A 15,837-nucleotide genomic window follows, 5' to 3' on the forward strand; every position below is an offset into this window, starting at 1 on the left:
GACCTGAGTTCAAATTTAGCCTCAGACACTTATTAGTTGTGTGACTTTGGGCAACTCACTTAATCTTTGTTTGCCTTAATCCACTAGAGAAGAAAATGGCAAAACCACTCCAGTATCTTTGTCACAAAAAAAAAAATCCACGGACAGTATGGTCCACAAGGTCATGAAAAGTTGGACGTGACTGGACAACAATAGCAACAATCAGTACAATGCTCTGTATTCTACAATATTTGTTATATGTACACATAGGCTATATATTATCGATTATTATTATTATTTTTATTATTATTATCATGTTATATGATGCTGGTGTGCTTAAGTGTCTATTTAAGTAACCCTTCACTGGTTTTATGTCCATGGTTACTTATTTGGCATCTTAATAATTTTTATACTTAAATTAATATGTAGGAGACATGGCCATGGACTATCCATTTCCCAAATGCTTGGGGTCAAGAAAGTAACAAAGAAAATGGGTCATTTTTGGCAAACACAAAAACAAAAAACTACTACATTGCCTTCAAAACTTCAAAGAACAATAACTGAAAACCAAACCAATTGATCCCCAGTCAAGCCCTCTGTGTGAACCAATAACTAGGACAGCAAAAGGATGTTATCCAAAGGCAGTGGTCACCAAACCCTTCCCTATCCATAAGCTGACCTTTGGTGGGATTTCATGTCCTTTTTTTTCTTTTATGTTTCAGATTGGAGCACAGTGCTACTTGGAATGCTCAGCCCTGACACAGAAAGGCCTTAAAACAGTCTTTGATGAAGCAATACTCGCCATTTTTCACCCCAAGAAGAAAAAACAGCATTGTTCCAGGTGTTGCCACAGCTGCTGCACCATTGCATGAGATTTTTTGCGATACTGTTCCAACAGCCCATAGGAATGAGGACGCCACTCCATCCTGGGGCTCCCCTAGAGGGAGTACAAAACCAAGGTCTTCCTCCAGTCTGTGAGATTTCAGATTTGTCAGCCAAATATTCTTTTCTTCCTCAAGTCCCATCCTCTTAAAAAATGCACTGAGCCAATATTACAGTCAGGACAGCTGCTGATGATGTTGATACAAAATAAAAGGCATCATGCATCTTTGTATCTTCACCTCCAGTGAATGTGAAGATGTAAGGACATTTCTCCAGACTCTGTATCAGACCCTAGAGACAGATTCAGTTACAGTTTGGCAGCTTTAACAGATGCCTTTAACAATATACACAAATCCAATACAAATTTATCAGTCAAATTTTTTCCTTGAACTACTATCCTATCCACATTTGTCTTACACAGATTCTCAATGTTTCAAGTTGTTTTATTCTATCCTGATTTGCCCCCACTAAATCAGCCCATACAAGGTCTGTTTCACTAATATTTTATATTTTCAATGTTCACACCAAAGACTTCAAAACCAACATTTTACCTCCAGTCTCACTTTTGAATATAAGAAGCCAAAGAAAACTTTGAGACTCCATCAAAATATCTAGACAGAGCCATGCTTACCAAGACTGACCAAGAGAGAAAGCCATGGATGGGAATATTTTTACAGACTTCAAAAAATGCGCTTTTATTTTTGCTGAAAGTCCTTTTACATGAATCAAGGTGTGATGGAATCTATGGGTAGCCTGATTATCAGAGTGCTAAAGCATCACAGCCAATTTGTTGATGAAATCTTAGAGCTAGGAGGATTCCCAGAGATCCTCTAATACAATCCCTTCATTTTACAAATGAGGAAAATGAGGCTCAGAGAGGTTTAGAGCCTTGTCTGAAGTGATTCATGGATCAGAGAGATCTCTGTTTCTCACCCAAATTGGAGGAGTGAGACAGTACCAGGAAATATCTGGAAGTGGGCAGAATTAGTCTGCTCAGTCTTCGTTGTCCTTTTCTGTCCAGAATGGTGCCTCTTCATCTTTCCACTTGTCAAAACCTGCTCCCAAAAAAGAATTTGAAAATCTTTACCCTGAAGTGGAAAGGTCTGATTTAATGAAATTAAATTCAACAAGCATTTCTTAAATTACCTATACAAAACCCTATCAGATATTGTATAATGTCCTCCCTGGGCTTTTGTACTGTTATAGGCTGCAGAGATATAAATAGGACAGAGTAACTATGACTTTACTCCAAATTCAGATGGTGCAAAAAAAAAATTAACACATACCCTCCTCAAAAAATAATTGAATGTAACAGCTAGTTTGCTAGAATAACTATTTAAGATTAAAACTAAGATAAATAACACCCATCTGGGAGCCATTATAGTGACTAGTTCTCCTTCCCACCCAAACTGATTTGTCTTAATTATTTCCTACATATATATTTTCATATCATGAATTGCAAAGATGATTTGAGGGCACAGTTTCATGTTGCCTGCCCCAAACATCAAAGTTACTAATTATATTTCTGTTAGGCAAATATATACTGAAGCTAAAGGGTGAAAAGCTCCCATGGCAAAATTTCAAACATCCACCAGCATATAGAAGAGTTGAGTTACTTGTTGGATCGGCAGGACATTCCCAGCCATCTGAAATTATGCCATAGAGTTATCTCTCTACTCTGTCCATGTGGGAGTCTTTTCCCAGGACTGCTGACCAGTAAGCCTCAGAACATTTCTAAAGATCTCCCATGTTTGGACTGGAAGGATTTTGTCACTTTCTACTAATTACTCATTGGAATACCTTCTCTTGGTTGTTACATGGTGCATCCTATTCTATGTGAGTAGCTTTCCTCAGTATGGGGTACTTAGGGTGACATGCATTTTCACATTGCTGGTTCTCCCTTCTCACTATACTCAAAATCACAGATGACTTTTCAGGAGATGTGTTGGTACCATATTCAAAAATTGTTTTTCATTCATGTTACAGACATATAGAAAGCATATTCCTAGGGGAATAAAACTGACCAGTTAATACTGGGAAATCACATGAAATCTTAAACTTGTCTCTAAGATTCCTCCCTGGAACCAGTCTTTTTTCACAATAGAGCAAGTTACTGCTATGCTTTTAATTAGAAATAATAGAAACTTATTAATCCATTGTACAGATACTCTGGAAATGCCTAGGGAGCATCTTTATTTTATTTATTTTATTTTTTACTTTTTCTTAAACGTTCTTTTCCCAGGCATAGAATGACAGTATTTGTACTTTTGAACACTGCCAGACTCGAATGATATTAGAAGATCTGTCTATAAGGCATCTTGGAATTAACTCACATGAAAAGGATAGAAACAAACTGCAAGGGATAAGATCATTTGTTCCTTGGGACTTTCCCTAGAAAGTTGATCTATCTTGTACATTACTCCCTGGATATGTAGGAAATACCTGATTTTGCCATATCCCTTGCATTTCATCCTTTCCCTCTTCCATCTTCCCTTTCTTTCATTTTTTATCTTCCCTTCTTACCTGACCCCTTCTCAAACATATTCATTCATTAAACAAAAATAGGAAATCTGTAAGTAGACCATTGATAGTGAGAGGGAACAAAATACCTTCAACTTTTGCAACTAGAAATCCATAGGCAATAAAATATGACTCCATAGAGAGCACTAATTTTATCTCATTCAAGCAGTAATGGTCATTTAGCAGGGTTACAAATAAGATATCATTGGTCAGTTTTGCTATAATATTGCACACTAACTTCTTCCTAAATGGTGTCTAGTTAGCATTCACTAGTGTGATTGAAAAATGGAGTGACATTCATTACCTACAATGAAGAAAGTTTTCAGGATTTATACATAGCCTTCCCATGCATGCTTCTCTCTGGGGTTGTACCCACCTTCTGGATAATAGGGATTGACTTGTTTGTTGTGTAAATGGTTCTTCATTTACTCTTCTGAACTCTGGAAATTAAATGTAGTGTTCTAGAAGGATTTGGAGCTGGAAGGTACCATAGAGATAATCTAGTTCATAAGACCAAACTCTTCATTTTATAGAGGAAAATGAGGCCAGGAGAAAGGAAGGTTCAAGCTCATAGCAGTTGTAAGTAGAAGGACCAGGATCTGAACCAAGACCTGCTCATTCTAATTCTCTTAAACCACACTGCCTCTTGTTAAATCCAAAGAAGGAATGAAAAGGCCTATATGACCTAATCCCCTCCCCCACCCTAAATTGATTTTAAGGTCAATTAAGTTGAATTGAAAATGCTTATATGCATTAATCCCTCCATTTCAAAATCAATCACTTGTTCCCTAATTAATGACAGAACCAGGTTCATTGTGTTTTATTGCATGTGTATGCACACAGACCATCTCTAATTAAACCGCCTCATTCTACAAATGAGGAAACTGAGTCCTAGAGAGCTTGGGTGACTTTGCCAAGATCACACAGCTAATTAGTTGTAACATGAGATCCCCTGACTCCCAAACTGACGGCGAATTAGTACATAGCTCAAACACATCGACTTACAAAATTGGTTGAATGAATGGATGGTTAAATGAGTAATTTAAAAGCTTCACTAGGCATGGGTGTCAGAGTTTGGTCAACCTGAGGATGGTGGCTTTAGAATACATTGGGGAAAATCTATTAAATCTTTTCTTGTTAAATGGGCTCATTGGGCAAACCTCATGAAAAATGTGTATCAAAGTGTGAAATCTCCAGGGAGAGTAATAATTAGATGGACCTGATAAATGCTAACAAGGAAATTCAATGAAAGCTGCTTGTCCAGTTTTATTTGGGGGAGATTTCTCTGAGAAATTTGCCAAGGAGTTTCTTATTCACTTGCGATTAAGTAAGATATAAGTATACTCTAGCATTCTAGCTTTAAAATTTCACTTCAGTAAATCTCAATGAAACTTGAATGGATAATCCTAGTCTCTTTTTAAAAAATTCTCTCAAAGAGGCAGTTATGTCAAAACTAGACCTTTTTTTCCCTTTTAATCAGGTTCTACTCTGGCAAATCTGTACTGTGTGATTTTGAATTTGATGGTGACTCAAGGCAGAGTTCATGCTCAAGCTGGAGCCATTTAGTTTTATTTTTAGTCACAGTTTTCTCAACCGTGCTTGCAGTACCATGCTGTGCAGAGGTCAAGAGAAATAACTGCCTAGGAAATTGCTTATGTGGGACATGAGGTGTTATTATCAGAGAAAGAAGAGTGACTGAGCACCAGGTCTAAGGGTCAACATCTCGTCAAACTGCCATATGTCCTGAGTCCTTCGGTCTCTAAATGGTTCTTCTTTTGGTTGGAGGAGAAGGATTCTCTCAGAGCAGGAAGTATAGTTTACTCAAGCTTTGTAAAAGAAAAATATATGTATGTATGTATGTATGTGTGTGTGTATACATACATATAAAATTAACTTGGACCTTCAAGGGACCTAAGAAGCCATCTAGTCCAACTATTTCACTTTACAAATGAGAAAACTGAGGCCCAGAGACATCAAAGCACTTGTCCAAATTCACACAGAAAGAGACAGAGGCAGGATTTGAACTCAAGTCCTCCAATTATTTTCAGAATTTTACTAGCCAACCAGTTCTTATCCTCAAAGGTGGACTTAACCAATCAGATTTTCCTCCAGTGGAGATTACTTACTTTAAGACCTATAATTTAATCAATGTAGATACTCTCTCCATCACTGAATTTTGCAATCTATTATTGAGCATATACTCAGTGCATTTCCAGTTTGAACTCAGCTGATAGAGCCTTTAGGGGTCCAGGCTTACCGCCATTCCACAACAAGGCATCAAAAGAGAAAAATTAAAGAATTTTTCATTCTTTTGCTCAACCTGAGAATGGTGGCTTTTGAATGCATTGGAACAATTGCACACTAGGACAATCGAATGAACTGGCACAATATTTATTCACTCTAGGATTAGGTGGTCAAGGAGTAGATTGTTTTATTACAACAGTATTTCCTCCACAAGATTACACTGGCGTGAGTGAGTTCATATGCTTTCTAGGTCTCTGTTTTGTCATATGTAAGATGAGATGGTTGGACCAGATAATCACTATGTTCCCATACAGTTCTAAATCTATGATCCTATGACCTGCCTCCCTTCTGGAGTATCATGTGCTCTTCTTTCTCGGGAAGTTATAAGCTGTGAGCCAACCTGAAGATTCCATTCTTCTTTTCATCTCCAGATTAGTCAGTAAAAAGACAGTTACATGACATGGAAATGTCACTGTATGCACTCTCAGGGAGGTTCATGCAGTGACATCTTAAAAATATTCCCTAGGCTGATACTCAAATTAACTACATAAGCCAGCCAATTTAAAAGGCTGCTGCTCTCCTTTATTTTATTTGTCCCTTGGGGTTCTTTCTAAGCTCACTTCCCTTCTAACAGTGCTAAGTGAATGACCAAGCCTCTCATGGACCATTAAACCAAATAAGGGAAAAGTGGAATCTATTTTGACAGAAGGCAAGTCTGAAGAAACATAGGTCAGAGATGCCTTTGAGTTTCTCTGATGTTTAAAAGAAAAGAAAAAATTACCAAACCAAAAACAAATATTTTCTATCTATAACACAATAAGTTCTTTTCACAGGAATCTGGTGAAAAAGAATGAGGCTGCTGCCAATCTTACAGGGAGTCTTGATAAAACTCAGATGTTAGAACCAAACAAATCACATAGGTAAAAGAAGCTAAATAAAGTAACTCGCCTGATGGCTCAGGAGAGGTTACATTCTAGTATGAGAAGATAATGACTTAGTCTTGAGGACAGCATCTCCTGAACAATGCATTATAAGCATTTTCTGCCTGAAGGAACTCTAACTCCAGAGTTTCTTGACAGTTTATTCAAATATTGCTGGGTACTGGTCATACCCTCCAACATCTTGCCCTCTGATTAAAACTCTTTTGTGAGTAAGGAACATCTGGAGAGCAAAACATAGCCACCTATCTCAAGACTAATCTATGGTGGTCATAATTCTTTCCATGGAGGCAGCTAGGTGGCACAGTGGATAGAGCACTGGCCCTGAATTCAGGAGGACCTGAGTTCAAATCCAGCCTCAAACACTTAACACTTATTAGCTGTGTGACCCTGGGCAGGTCACTTAACCCCAATTGCCTCACCAGAAACAAAACAAAACAAAACAAAACATAATTCTTTCCATGGGCTCTGAAGGCCTCTAGAAATTTTTCTTAATCATTAGTGGTCAGGATCTTAGTATCTCTTCACCAAAGCAAGAGCCTCAGCTACCTTTATTCATATGACAGGGCATTCACTGGGGTCCCATACACTCTTTGAAGACCCTATTACAAGGGTCTCCATTATACTTACTCTCCAAGTATCAATACTAGTCCAGACACCATTTGGTTTCAATGGCTATAACCTAGAGTATGATGGTGACATACAGCATGAATTCCTGTGTTCTGTAACCTGCAGTTTCAGTAGAAAAAAACCAGCTCCTTAGAGAAGCTCTAAGTATTCTTTCATGGGGTGGCTTTTTATTTTCAATCTATAAACATGCTACTTTTACAAACTAAAATTCAGATGCTAGCTTTGGAAAGATTGCAAACTTCTTTGAAAATTTCCAGCAAGTAGCTAGAAATAGCACAATGTAAGGAGGCTTGATCATGGGTATCCATAGGTCTTGCATTTAAATCCTGCTTTGGACCGTTACTAGTTGTGTAGCCCTGGATAAATCATTTAACCTCCTCAAGCCTCAGACTCCTCAATATGTAAAAAGGGAATAATAATATCACCTCCAGGGCCACTGTGAGATTCAGATGCATTTTGCAAACACTGAAACACTATGTAAATATCAAATATTTTACAATCCAAAATGGACCTTCATCCAAGGTTGATTTTAATAGGACAAATTTATCACAATATCCTTTCCCTTATAAGCATTCATAGGATGTTCTAGGAAGCTATCATGAATCTCATAGCTGTCTCCTAAATGGAAGCATATCTATCTGCCTCCTGGCTTTCACAACAAGATCTCTCAGTGTTCTCACCCAATTACTTCCTTTCCTGATGCACAAAATGAATAATGCTTGTTTTCCTTCCAAAACAAATGAACATGGAAAGGAAAAAAAGGAGATGGGGAGATTTGGTATATAGTATTGTTTTGTATTACAGGCCACCCTGTATTCCTACTCTGCCAGCTTTATTCCCAAGCCCGTTATTTACTTTTCCATTCAAAATGACATTGCAATTTTGAGATGACCTAGGGTGATCCACCATCCAAATGAACATTTTCCCACTGAATTAAGCACATCAATGTCTGATACCCAAAGTCTGAGCCCTGAGTTGAGTACAACTATTCTCACCTCCATAATTCCCATTCAGCAAATAGACCAGGGTTGTGTGATAAATTCACCCTTGTTGCAAAGTGGTATTTAACTTTATAAGCTTCTGTCCTGGAACTCTGATTCAAAATTGACTGTGCTGAAATTTGTGCTGGGATATGTCCAGAGGCAAATGGTATTCTTGTTTAAATGAGGAAATGCCTTGTTATTGGCTTCTTCATCAGGCCCAAAAGTGATCAAAATTTCATATGCTAAAACATTCCACAAAATACTTATTCATTTTTAGTGAAGCTGGGATTCAGTACAACCATTTTCAGAGCAGTTTGGAATTATATTAATAAAGTGGCTAAAACGTCCATGCCCTTCAACCCAGAAATCCCCCCCTTAGGTTTATACCCCAAGGAGATGGTAAACAAAATGAAAGGCTCCATATACACCAACATATTTATAGCAGCACTTTTCCTGGTAATAAAGAACAGAAAATAAAATAGACATTCAGCTATTGAGGAATGGTAACTAAATGATGACACATGAATGTTATGGAATATTAGTATGTTTTAAAAGACAAAGATGATTGCTACAGACAAGCATGAACTTGGATGAACTGATGCAATAAAGGAAGTATAAGAGCCAAGAAAACTATATCTACAATGACCACAGAAATGTAAATGGAAAAAATTATCATGACAGAACAATCAAAAATTAATCTTACAAAATTACAAAGGACAAGTTTAATCCCAAAGAAAAAATAAAACACTTTACCTGCTCCTTTGCAGAGGTGTGGAATATTGTACATAATGTCACTTTTTTCAAGTGTTGATCATTTTTTGCTGATTTTTCTCTCTTTTTCCTCTTTTTCTTTAAAAAAAGTTTCTTTTTTATAAGGGATGATTCTCTGGGAGAAGGATAGGTGGCAGGGGGAAATGTAGGTGTTATACAAACAAATGCTATGTATAGAAGTTTATTCTAAAAAGAGAGAAATCTACAACAAACTAGGACAATGATATTAGTATTTTTTTAAATTGGAAATAGAACAAATCTTTATTTCTTTAAAGAAACTGGATTTAAAATTTCACTGAGTCAAATAGATTCCATAGGTATTATCTGTACAAATATGAAGGAGGGGAAAGGGTATGAGTTAGAAAACACGAGTTTAAAAGAGCCTAAGTGGACATATGCTAGCAATTTAAGTCACTTTCTTTTATTCTAATATTCTCAATGCTGTATCAGGTCTCTGAAGTCTAAAGAGGAAGCAATACATGGAAACAGGGAAAAATGTGATGTTTGATCATTTTATTTTATATATGAACAATTTTCAAGCTAACAGGATTAACTTTCTATTTTAAATACATAATTCTATGTCTCTATTTCCTTGATATAATGCGTATTAACAATCCATCGATATCATTTATTATATATGTACATAGTATATTTTAAGAAAATAAATATCCTTTCAAATGACAAAAAGCATTTAATGTTGCCAGCTGGGGTCGGGGGAACATGACTGGGAGGGACAAAAGGCACTTTTTTATTTGAATAAAAGATCCAATTTTTACAGTTGAAGATGCTTTGGGAAATTTCTATTTTGTTGTTGTTCAGTCATTTCAGTTGTGTCCTACTCTTTGTGATCCCATTTAGGGTTTTCTTGGCAAAGATACTGGAGGGGTTTGCCATTTCCCTTTCCAGCTTATTTTACAGACAAGGAAATTGAGGCAAAGAGGGTAAAGTGACTTTCCCAGAGTTACACAGTTATTAAATGTGTGAGACCAAATTTGAACTAAAAAAAAATGTTTTCCTAACTCTGGGCCCAGCACTCTGTGCCACCTAGCGGGTGGAAATTTCTATAGTTAATTTTTTTTTTTGCAGGGCAATGAGGGTTAAGTGACTTGCCCAGGGTCACACAGCTAGATAAGTGTCAAGTATCTGAGGCTGTATTTGAACTCAGGTCCTCCTGAATCCAGGGCCAGTGCTTTATCCACTGTGCCACCTAGCTTCCCCCTTTATAGTTAATTATAAAAATAAAAGTATTGAAGATCACTGCCATATTTGTTACCCCTGAATGAGGGCAGATCATGTCAAAATACAGGCTGGGACTACATTGGAATATTAGAGTAATTTAGAGTGAGCTCTCAAACTCATGACGTGATGACTCCAAAACACATCCAAATAATGCCATAGGAAAATTCCTGGAGCATCAAAATCCACAGAAGAATGTGATAAGATCATTTTCCAACCAAGGACAGCTTGGAAGGTTGGAAGGAGGGAGCTGCTGTGCTGAGACAGGAATGGAGCCCAACCCCACAGTCATGCTGACATAGATCCAGTCCCAGGAAGGATTCACTAGAGAAAGAGACCCACAGAGCCCCTGAATCAGCTGCAGTGCCAGTGTCATCTGAAACTAAGCTCACATTCTGGTGAGAGGTCTGAGCCTTTGGCAGGGGGGAGATTACAGGGGTCTCTGCTGGTGCTGAGGTAGAACTTGGGTTTTTCATGCCTGCTAGGAACCAGGAGGTAGGCTTGAGTAGCACTGGCCCGGGTGGAGGAGGGGCAAAGGCTTGTTGGGAGCTGACAACCACAGCACACAAAGCTGGTTGATTAGCAAGTTGGTCTGGAGCCATCTATGGACCAGGAAACAGGCCAGGTGAATGAAGAACCTGCTCCTCCTTAAATCATACCACCTGGGACCTCCTAAAGTTTAGGACAGTGCAGCCTGGAAACAGTGCCCCACTTTAAGGAGCTAAAAGTCAAGTAAAAGAAAGGCAAGATGAGCAGACAGAGAAAGGTGAGGACCATAGAAAGTTTCTTTAATGACAAGGAAGATCGAGGTGCACCCTCAGAGGAAAATGTCAATGTCAGGGCCCTTATATCTAAAGCTTCCAAGAAAAACATGAATTGGTCTCAGGCCATAGAGATACTCAAAAAGAACTTTGAAGATAAAGTTAGAGAGGTAGAGGAAAAAATGGAAAGAGAAATTAGGATAATGCAGGAAAGACATGAGAAAAAAGTCAACAGCTTGAAAAGCCAAATAGAAAAGCTTTCTGATGAAAATAATTGCCTAAGAATTAAGATTGAACAAATGGAAACTAGTGAATTTATGAGATACCAAGACACAATAAAGCAAATCCAAATGATTTTTTTAAATAGAGGGCAATATGAAAAATCTTCTTGAAAAAACTGCTAACCTGGAAAGTAGATCCAGGAGAGATAATTTGAAAATTATTGGTCTACCTGAAAGCCATGATCAAGGAAAGAGCTTAGACATTATCTTACAAGAAATATGCAGGGGAAATTGCCCTGATATTCTAGAAGCAGAAGGTAAAATAGAAATTGAAAGAATCCACCAATCACCTCCTGAAAGAGATCCCAAAAGGAAAACTCCCAGGAATATTATAGCCAAATTCCAGAAATCCCAGGTCAGGGAGAAAATATTGCAAGGGGCCAAAAAGAAAGACTTCAAGTACTATAGAGCCCCAGTCAGGATAGCACAAGACCTAGCAGCTTCTACATTAAAGAATCAGAGGGCACAGAATATGAAATCCCAGAAGGCAAAGAATTGGGATTACAACCAAGAATCACATATCCAGCAAAACTGAGTATAATCTTTCAGAGAAAAAATGTGACTTCAATGAAAAAGAGGACTTTCAGGTATTTGTGATGAGAAGACCTGAACTGAATGGAAAATTTGACTTTCAAATACAAGACCCTAGAGAACCATAAAAAATTGGAGTTGAGCCACATATCTGGGGTTGTGCAGTGGGTGACTGTCCCCCTGGGTCCAGGATAGATGCTTTATCTACTGTGTCACCTAGCTGCCCCATAATGACATCTTTAGGGTTAAACTGAGGAGGGAGAGGAATGCAGTGGGGGAGGGGAAGGACAGCAGTAGCATGGGGTAAAATCCCACATGAAAGAAACAGAAAAGGATTTATGGAGTGGAGGAAGAGATGGGGGAGGAGCAGGGCAGTAAATGAGCCTAACACTCATCAGAATTGGCTCAAAGAGGGAATAACATACACACTCAATTGGGTGGAGTAATCTATCTAACCCTGAAAGAAAATAGGAGGGGAAGGGGATAAAGAGGGAGGGTCAAAAGAATGGAGGGCAGATTGGTGGAGGAGACAGACAGAAGCAAATCCTTTTTTGAAGAGGGATAGGGTGAAAGAAGATAGATAATAGAGCAAATATGATGGGGAAGGGAATAGGATGGAGGGAAACGGTTAACAATAATAATCATGAAAAAGAGAAAAAGGGGGGAAATTGTACAAAAATTATTTATAGCAACTCTTTGTGGTGGCTAAGAATTGGGAATCAAAGGAATGTCCATCAATTGAGGAATGACTGAAGAATCTCTGGTATATGGTTTTAGTGGAATCATATTGTGTTATAGGAAATGACAAATAGGATGATCCCAGAAAAACCTGGAAAGACTCATATGAACTGATGTATAGTGAAGTGAGCAGAACTGGGAGGGCATTGTGCATAGTGACAGTAGTATTGTTCTATGAGCAATTGTGAATGACTTAACTACTCTCAGCAATACAGTGATCCAAGACAATCCCAAGGGACTAATGATGAAGAATACTATCCACTCCCATAGAAAGAACTGATAAAAAGAGCACTCATGGATTGTACATATATAACCTATATCAGATTGGTTGCTGTCTTGTGGAGGGGGGAGGAAAGGGAGGGAGAGAGAAAAACTTGGAACTCTAAATCTTATGAAAATGAATGTTGAAAACTACCCTTACATGTAACTGGAAAAAATAAAATAAATGTTTGTTGCATTGAAAAAAAAATTTGATAGAGTAATTTAGGAAGGAGGGGTGAAGAATATGAGCAGTCAACAAAAGAAGACAAAAACTTAGGGAAATGGGTTACCATATAAATAGTCAACTCCCATAAAACATCCTATATCTTGTCTTTTGATCCAGTACTGACTTCCCAACCAGATTCTCTGTTCATTCAAGTCTAACCATGTCACTCACCTGCTAGAGAAACTTGGTGACTCACTATTGCCTCTAACTCATTAGGTTGCCACTTAAAATCCTTACTACTCTGGCCCCAGCCTACCATGCCAGATTTGTTGCACATTATTCCACTTTATGAAGTTCTCATTGCAGGTAAACTGGACTAATTTGTTGTTGCCCAAAAATGGGATTCCATCTCACACATTGATGCCTTAGCACAAATCATGTCCCATGCCCAAAATGTATGCTCTGATCACTTCAAAGTAGAGGCCTAGAATACCTAACTTTCTTCAAGGTTCAGCTTATATACTTTTTCCTATGTTATAGCATTTTCTGAGCCCCTTAGTTCATACAATTTGCTCTACTCTCTTCAAATTATGGATATATTTATGTTTATGTATTTTATTTCCATAGTAAAATATACACTCCATGAAGGCAGGAACTTTTATTTTTGCTTTCCTTTTTATTTAAAAAAATTTTATGAAATTTTTTTATTGCTACCTATATTTTTCACTGTAACCATTCCCCACCCCTCTCAGAGAAATATTCCTTATAGTAAAATAAAAGTGGAGATGGGGGAAAGGAAAGGGGGGAAAGCTCAGTAAAGTTAATCAATCAAAAAAGATTGATGTTATATACAAAGTTTCACAACTATGATACCCCATGTCTTCAAAGGAGAAAGGGAATTATTTCTTCTTTGGGGCCAAGTTTTACCATCATTCCACAGCATTCCATTTTAAATGTTTTGTTCTTGTTCTTGTTCTTTCCATTTACATTGCTTTATTTCATTTTGCATATTGTTATTCCAGTTTGGCTTACCCCACTTTGCTTTGGTTTATAAAATCATTCAATGCTTCTCCATAATTATTTCTTATAGCACAATAATACTCCATTACATTCATGCATCATATTTTGTTTAACCGTGTCACTATTAATGGACACCTACTTTGATCCATTTATTTGCCATCATAAAAAGTGCTACTATGCATATTTTGTAGTGTATGGGGCCTTTCTTATTGTTACTGACCTTCTGAACAGAAGGATTCTCTAGGATCTCTGGGTATGGGCATTTTATTTATGTCCTTTGTATAATTCCAAATTCTTTTCAAAATTATTGAACATATTCACAGTTCCACCAACAATGCTTTAGTGTATCTTTTTCACAACCTCTGCAGTATTAACTATTCTCATATTTTGTTATCTTTTCCAATTATCTGGAAAACAAGGATTGTTTGATTTGTATTTCTCTTATTATTAGTGAACTAAAACATTCTTTTACATGCTTATTAATAGTTTAGAATTCTTGGGGGCAGCTAAGTGGTGCAGTGGATAAAGCACCAGCCCTGGATTCAGGAGGACCTGAGTTCAAACCTGGCCTCAGACACTTGACACTTACTAGCTGTGTGACCCTGAACAAGTCACTTAACCCTACAAAAAAATTGCCCTGCAAAAAAACTAAAATAGTTTAGAATTATTCTTTTGAAAATTTTTCATATCTTTTCATCACTTCTTTTGGGGAATAGCTTTTAGTCCTTGATATTTCTCTTAATCAGCTATGTACCTTAGATATCAGATTCTTATTAGATATATTCCAACAAAGTTTTACTTCCAGTTGATTTTCCCTCCTTATTCTGGATGCATTAATCTTGCTCATGCAATAGCTTTTTAATTTCATGAAGTTGTAATTCTTTTCTATCCTTTGCAGTCATCCATATCCTTTGATTAGGAATTCGCTCTCTATTCATAGCTGTGAAGGTACATTATCAGCTTCTCTTCTAATTTTGTAAGGCATAATCTTTGATATTCAGATCATGTACCAATTTTGAATTTATTATGATATATGGGGTAACATTTTCATTTCAACCTAATTTCTGCTAAGCCACTTTCCCAGCAGTTCTTGTTAGAGAGTTCTTTCCTAGACAATTTGTATTTTCAAGTTTAACAAACACTGAATTATTGATTTCAATTATTTCTGATTTCCTCAAAGTCTATTTTAACCAGTACTAAATGGTTTTGATGATTATTGTTTTATAATATGCTTTAAAGTCAGGAAGTCCTTTCTCCCCTTCTTTACTACCTTTTTGCATCATTTCCCTTCACTTTCTAGATGTTTTGTTCATCCAAGTGATTTTTTTTTGTTTGTTTTTTGTGAGGCAATTGGGGTTAAGTGACTTGCTCAGGGTCACACAGCTAGTAAGTGTTAAGTATCTGAGTCCGGATTTGAACTCAGGTCCTTCTGAATCCAGGGTCGGTGCTCTATCCACTGCGCCACCTAGCTGCCCCTCATTCAAGTGATTTTTTAAATTATTCTTTTAGCTCTATAAAGTGTACCTTTGGTAGTTTGACTGGTATAAAACTAAATATGTAAATATACTTCATTAGTTTTGTCATTTTTATTATATTGGGAAGGCCCAGCCATGAACACCAAGATCTTTTCACTAATTTAAGTTGTCCTTGATTTCTTTAAAAAAAAAATTTCATTCAAGTATTTAGTGTACATTAGTAGACTGACTTACAGATATTTGAATGATATTTCCTTTTCTGTTATTGCTTCCTGAATTTTATCACTATATAGAAATGCTGATAATTTTGTGGGTTTATTTTTTAACCAACAAATTTACTAAAACTTTTAATTATCTCAATTACTTTTCTTTATTTAGAAAAGTAGCTAAGTTTCTGGTTTCTTTACTTAGAAAATGTGTT

General features: G+C 37.0%; 1 protein-coding gene across 1 annotated transcript in view; it reads left to right on the plus strand.

Annotated features, from left to right (window-relative positions):
* RHOJ (ras homolog family member J) overlaps nucleotides 1-2,944 on the plus strand; it is a 127,886-nt gene extending 124,942 nt beyond the window's left edge. Inside the window, exon 5 of the mRNA XM_043986538.1 lies at nucleotides 702-2,944. Coding sequence (XP_043842473.1) covers nucleotides 702-851 — 150 coding nt within the window. The 3' untranslated portion in view covers nucleotides 852-2,944. The remainder of the gene's footprint in view (nucleotides 1-701) is intronic.
* The last annotated feature ends 12,893 nt before the right edge of the window (nucleotides 2,945-15,837 follow it).

This window comes from Dromiciops gliroides, chromosome 2, assembly GCF_019393635.1.
Source record: "Dromiciops gliroides isolate mDroGli1 chromosome 2, mDroGli1.pri, whole genome shotgun sequence".
Taxonomy (NCBI): domain Eukaryota; kingdom Metazoa; phylum Chordata; class Mammalia; order Microbiotheria; family Microbiotheriidae; genus Dromiciops; species Dromiciops gliroides.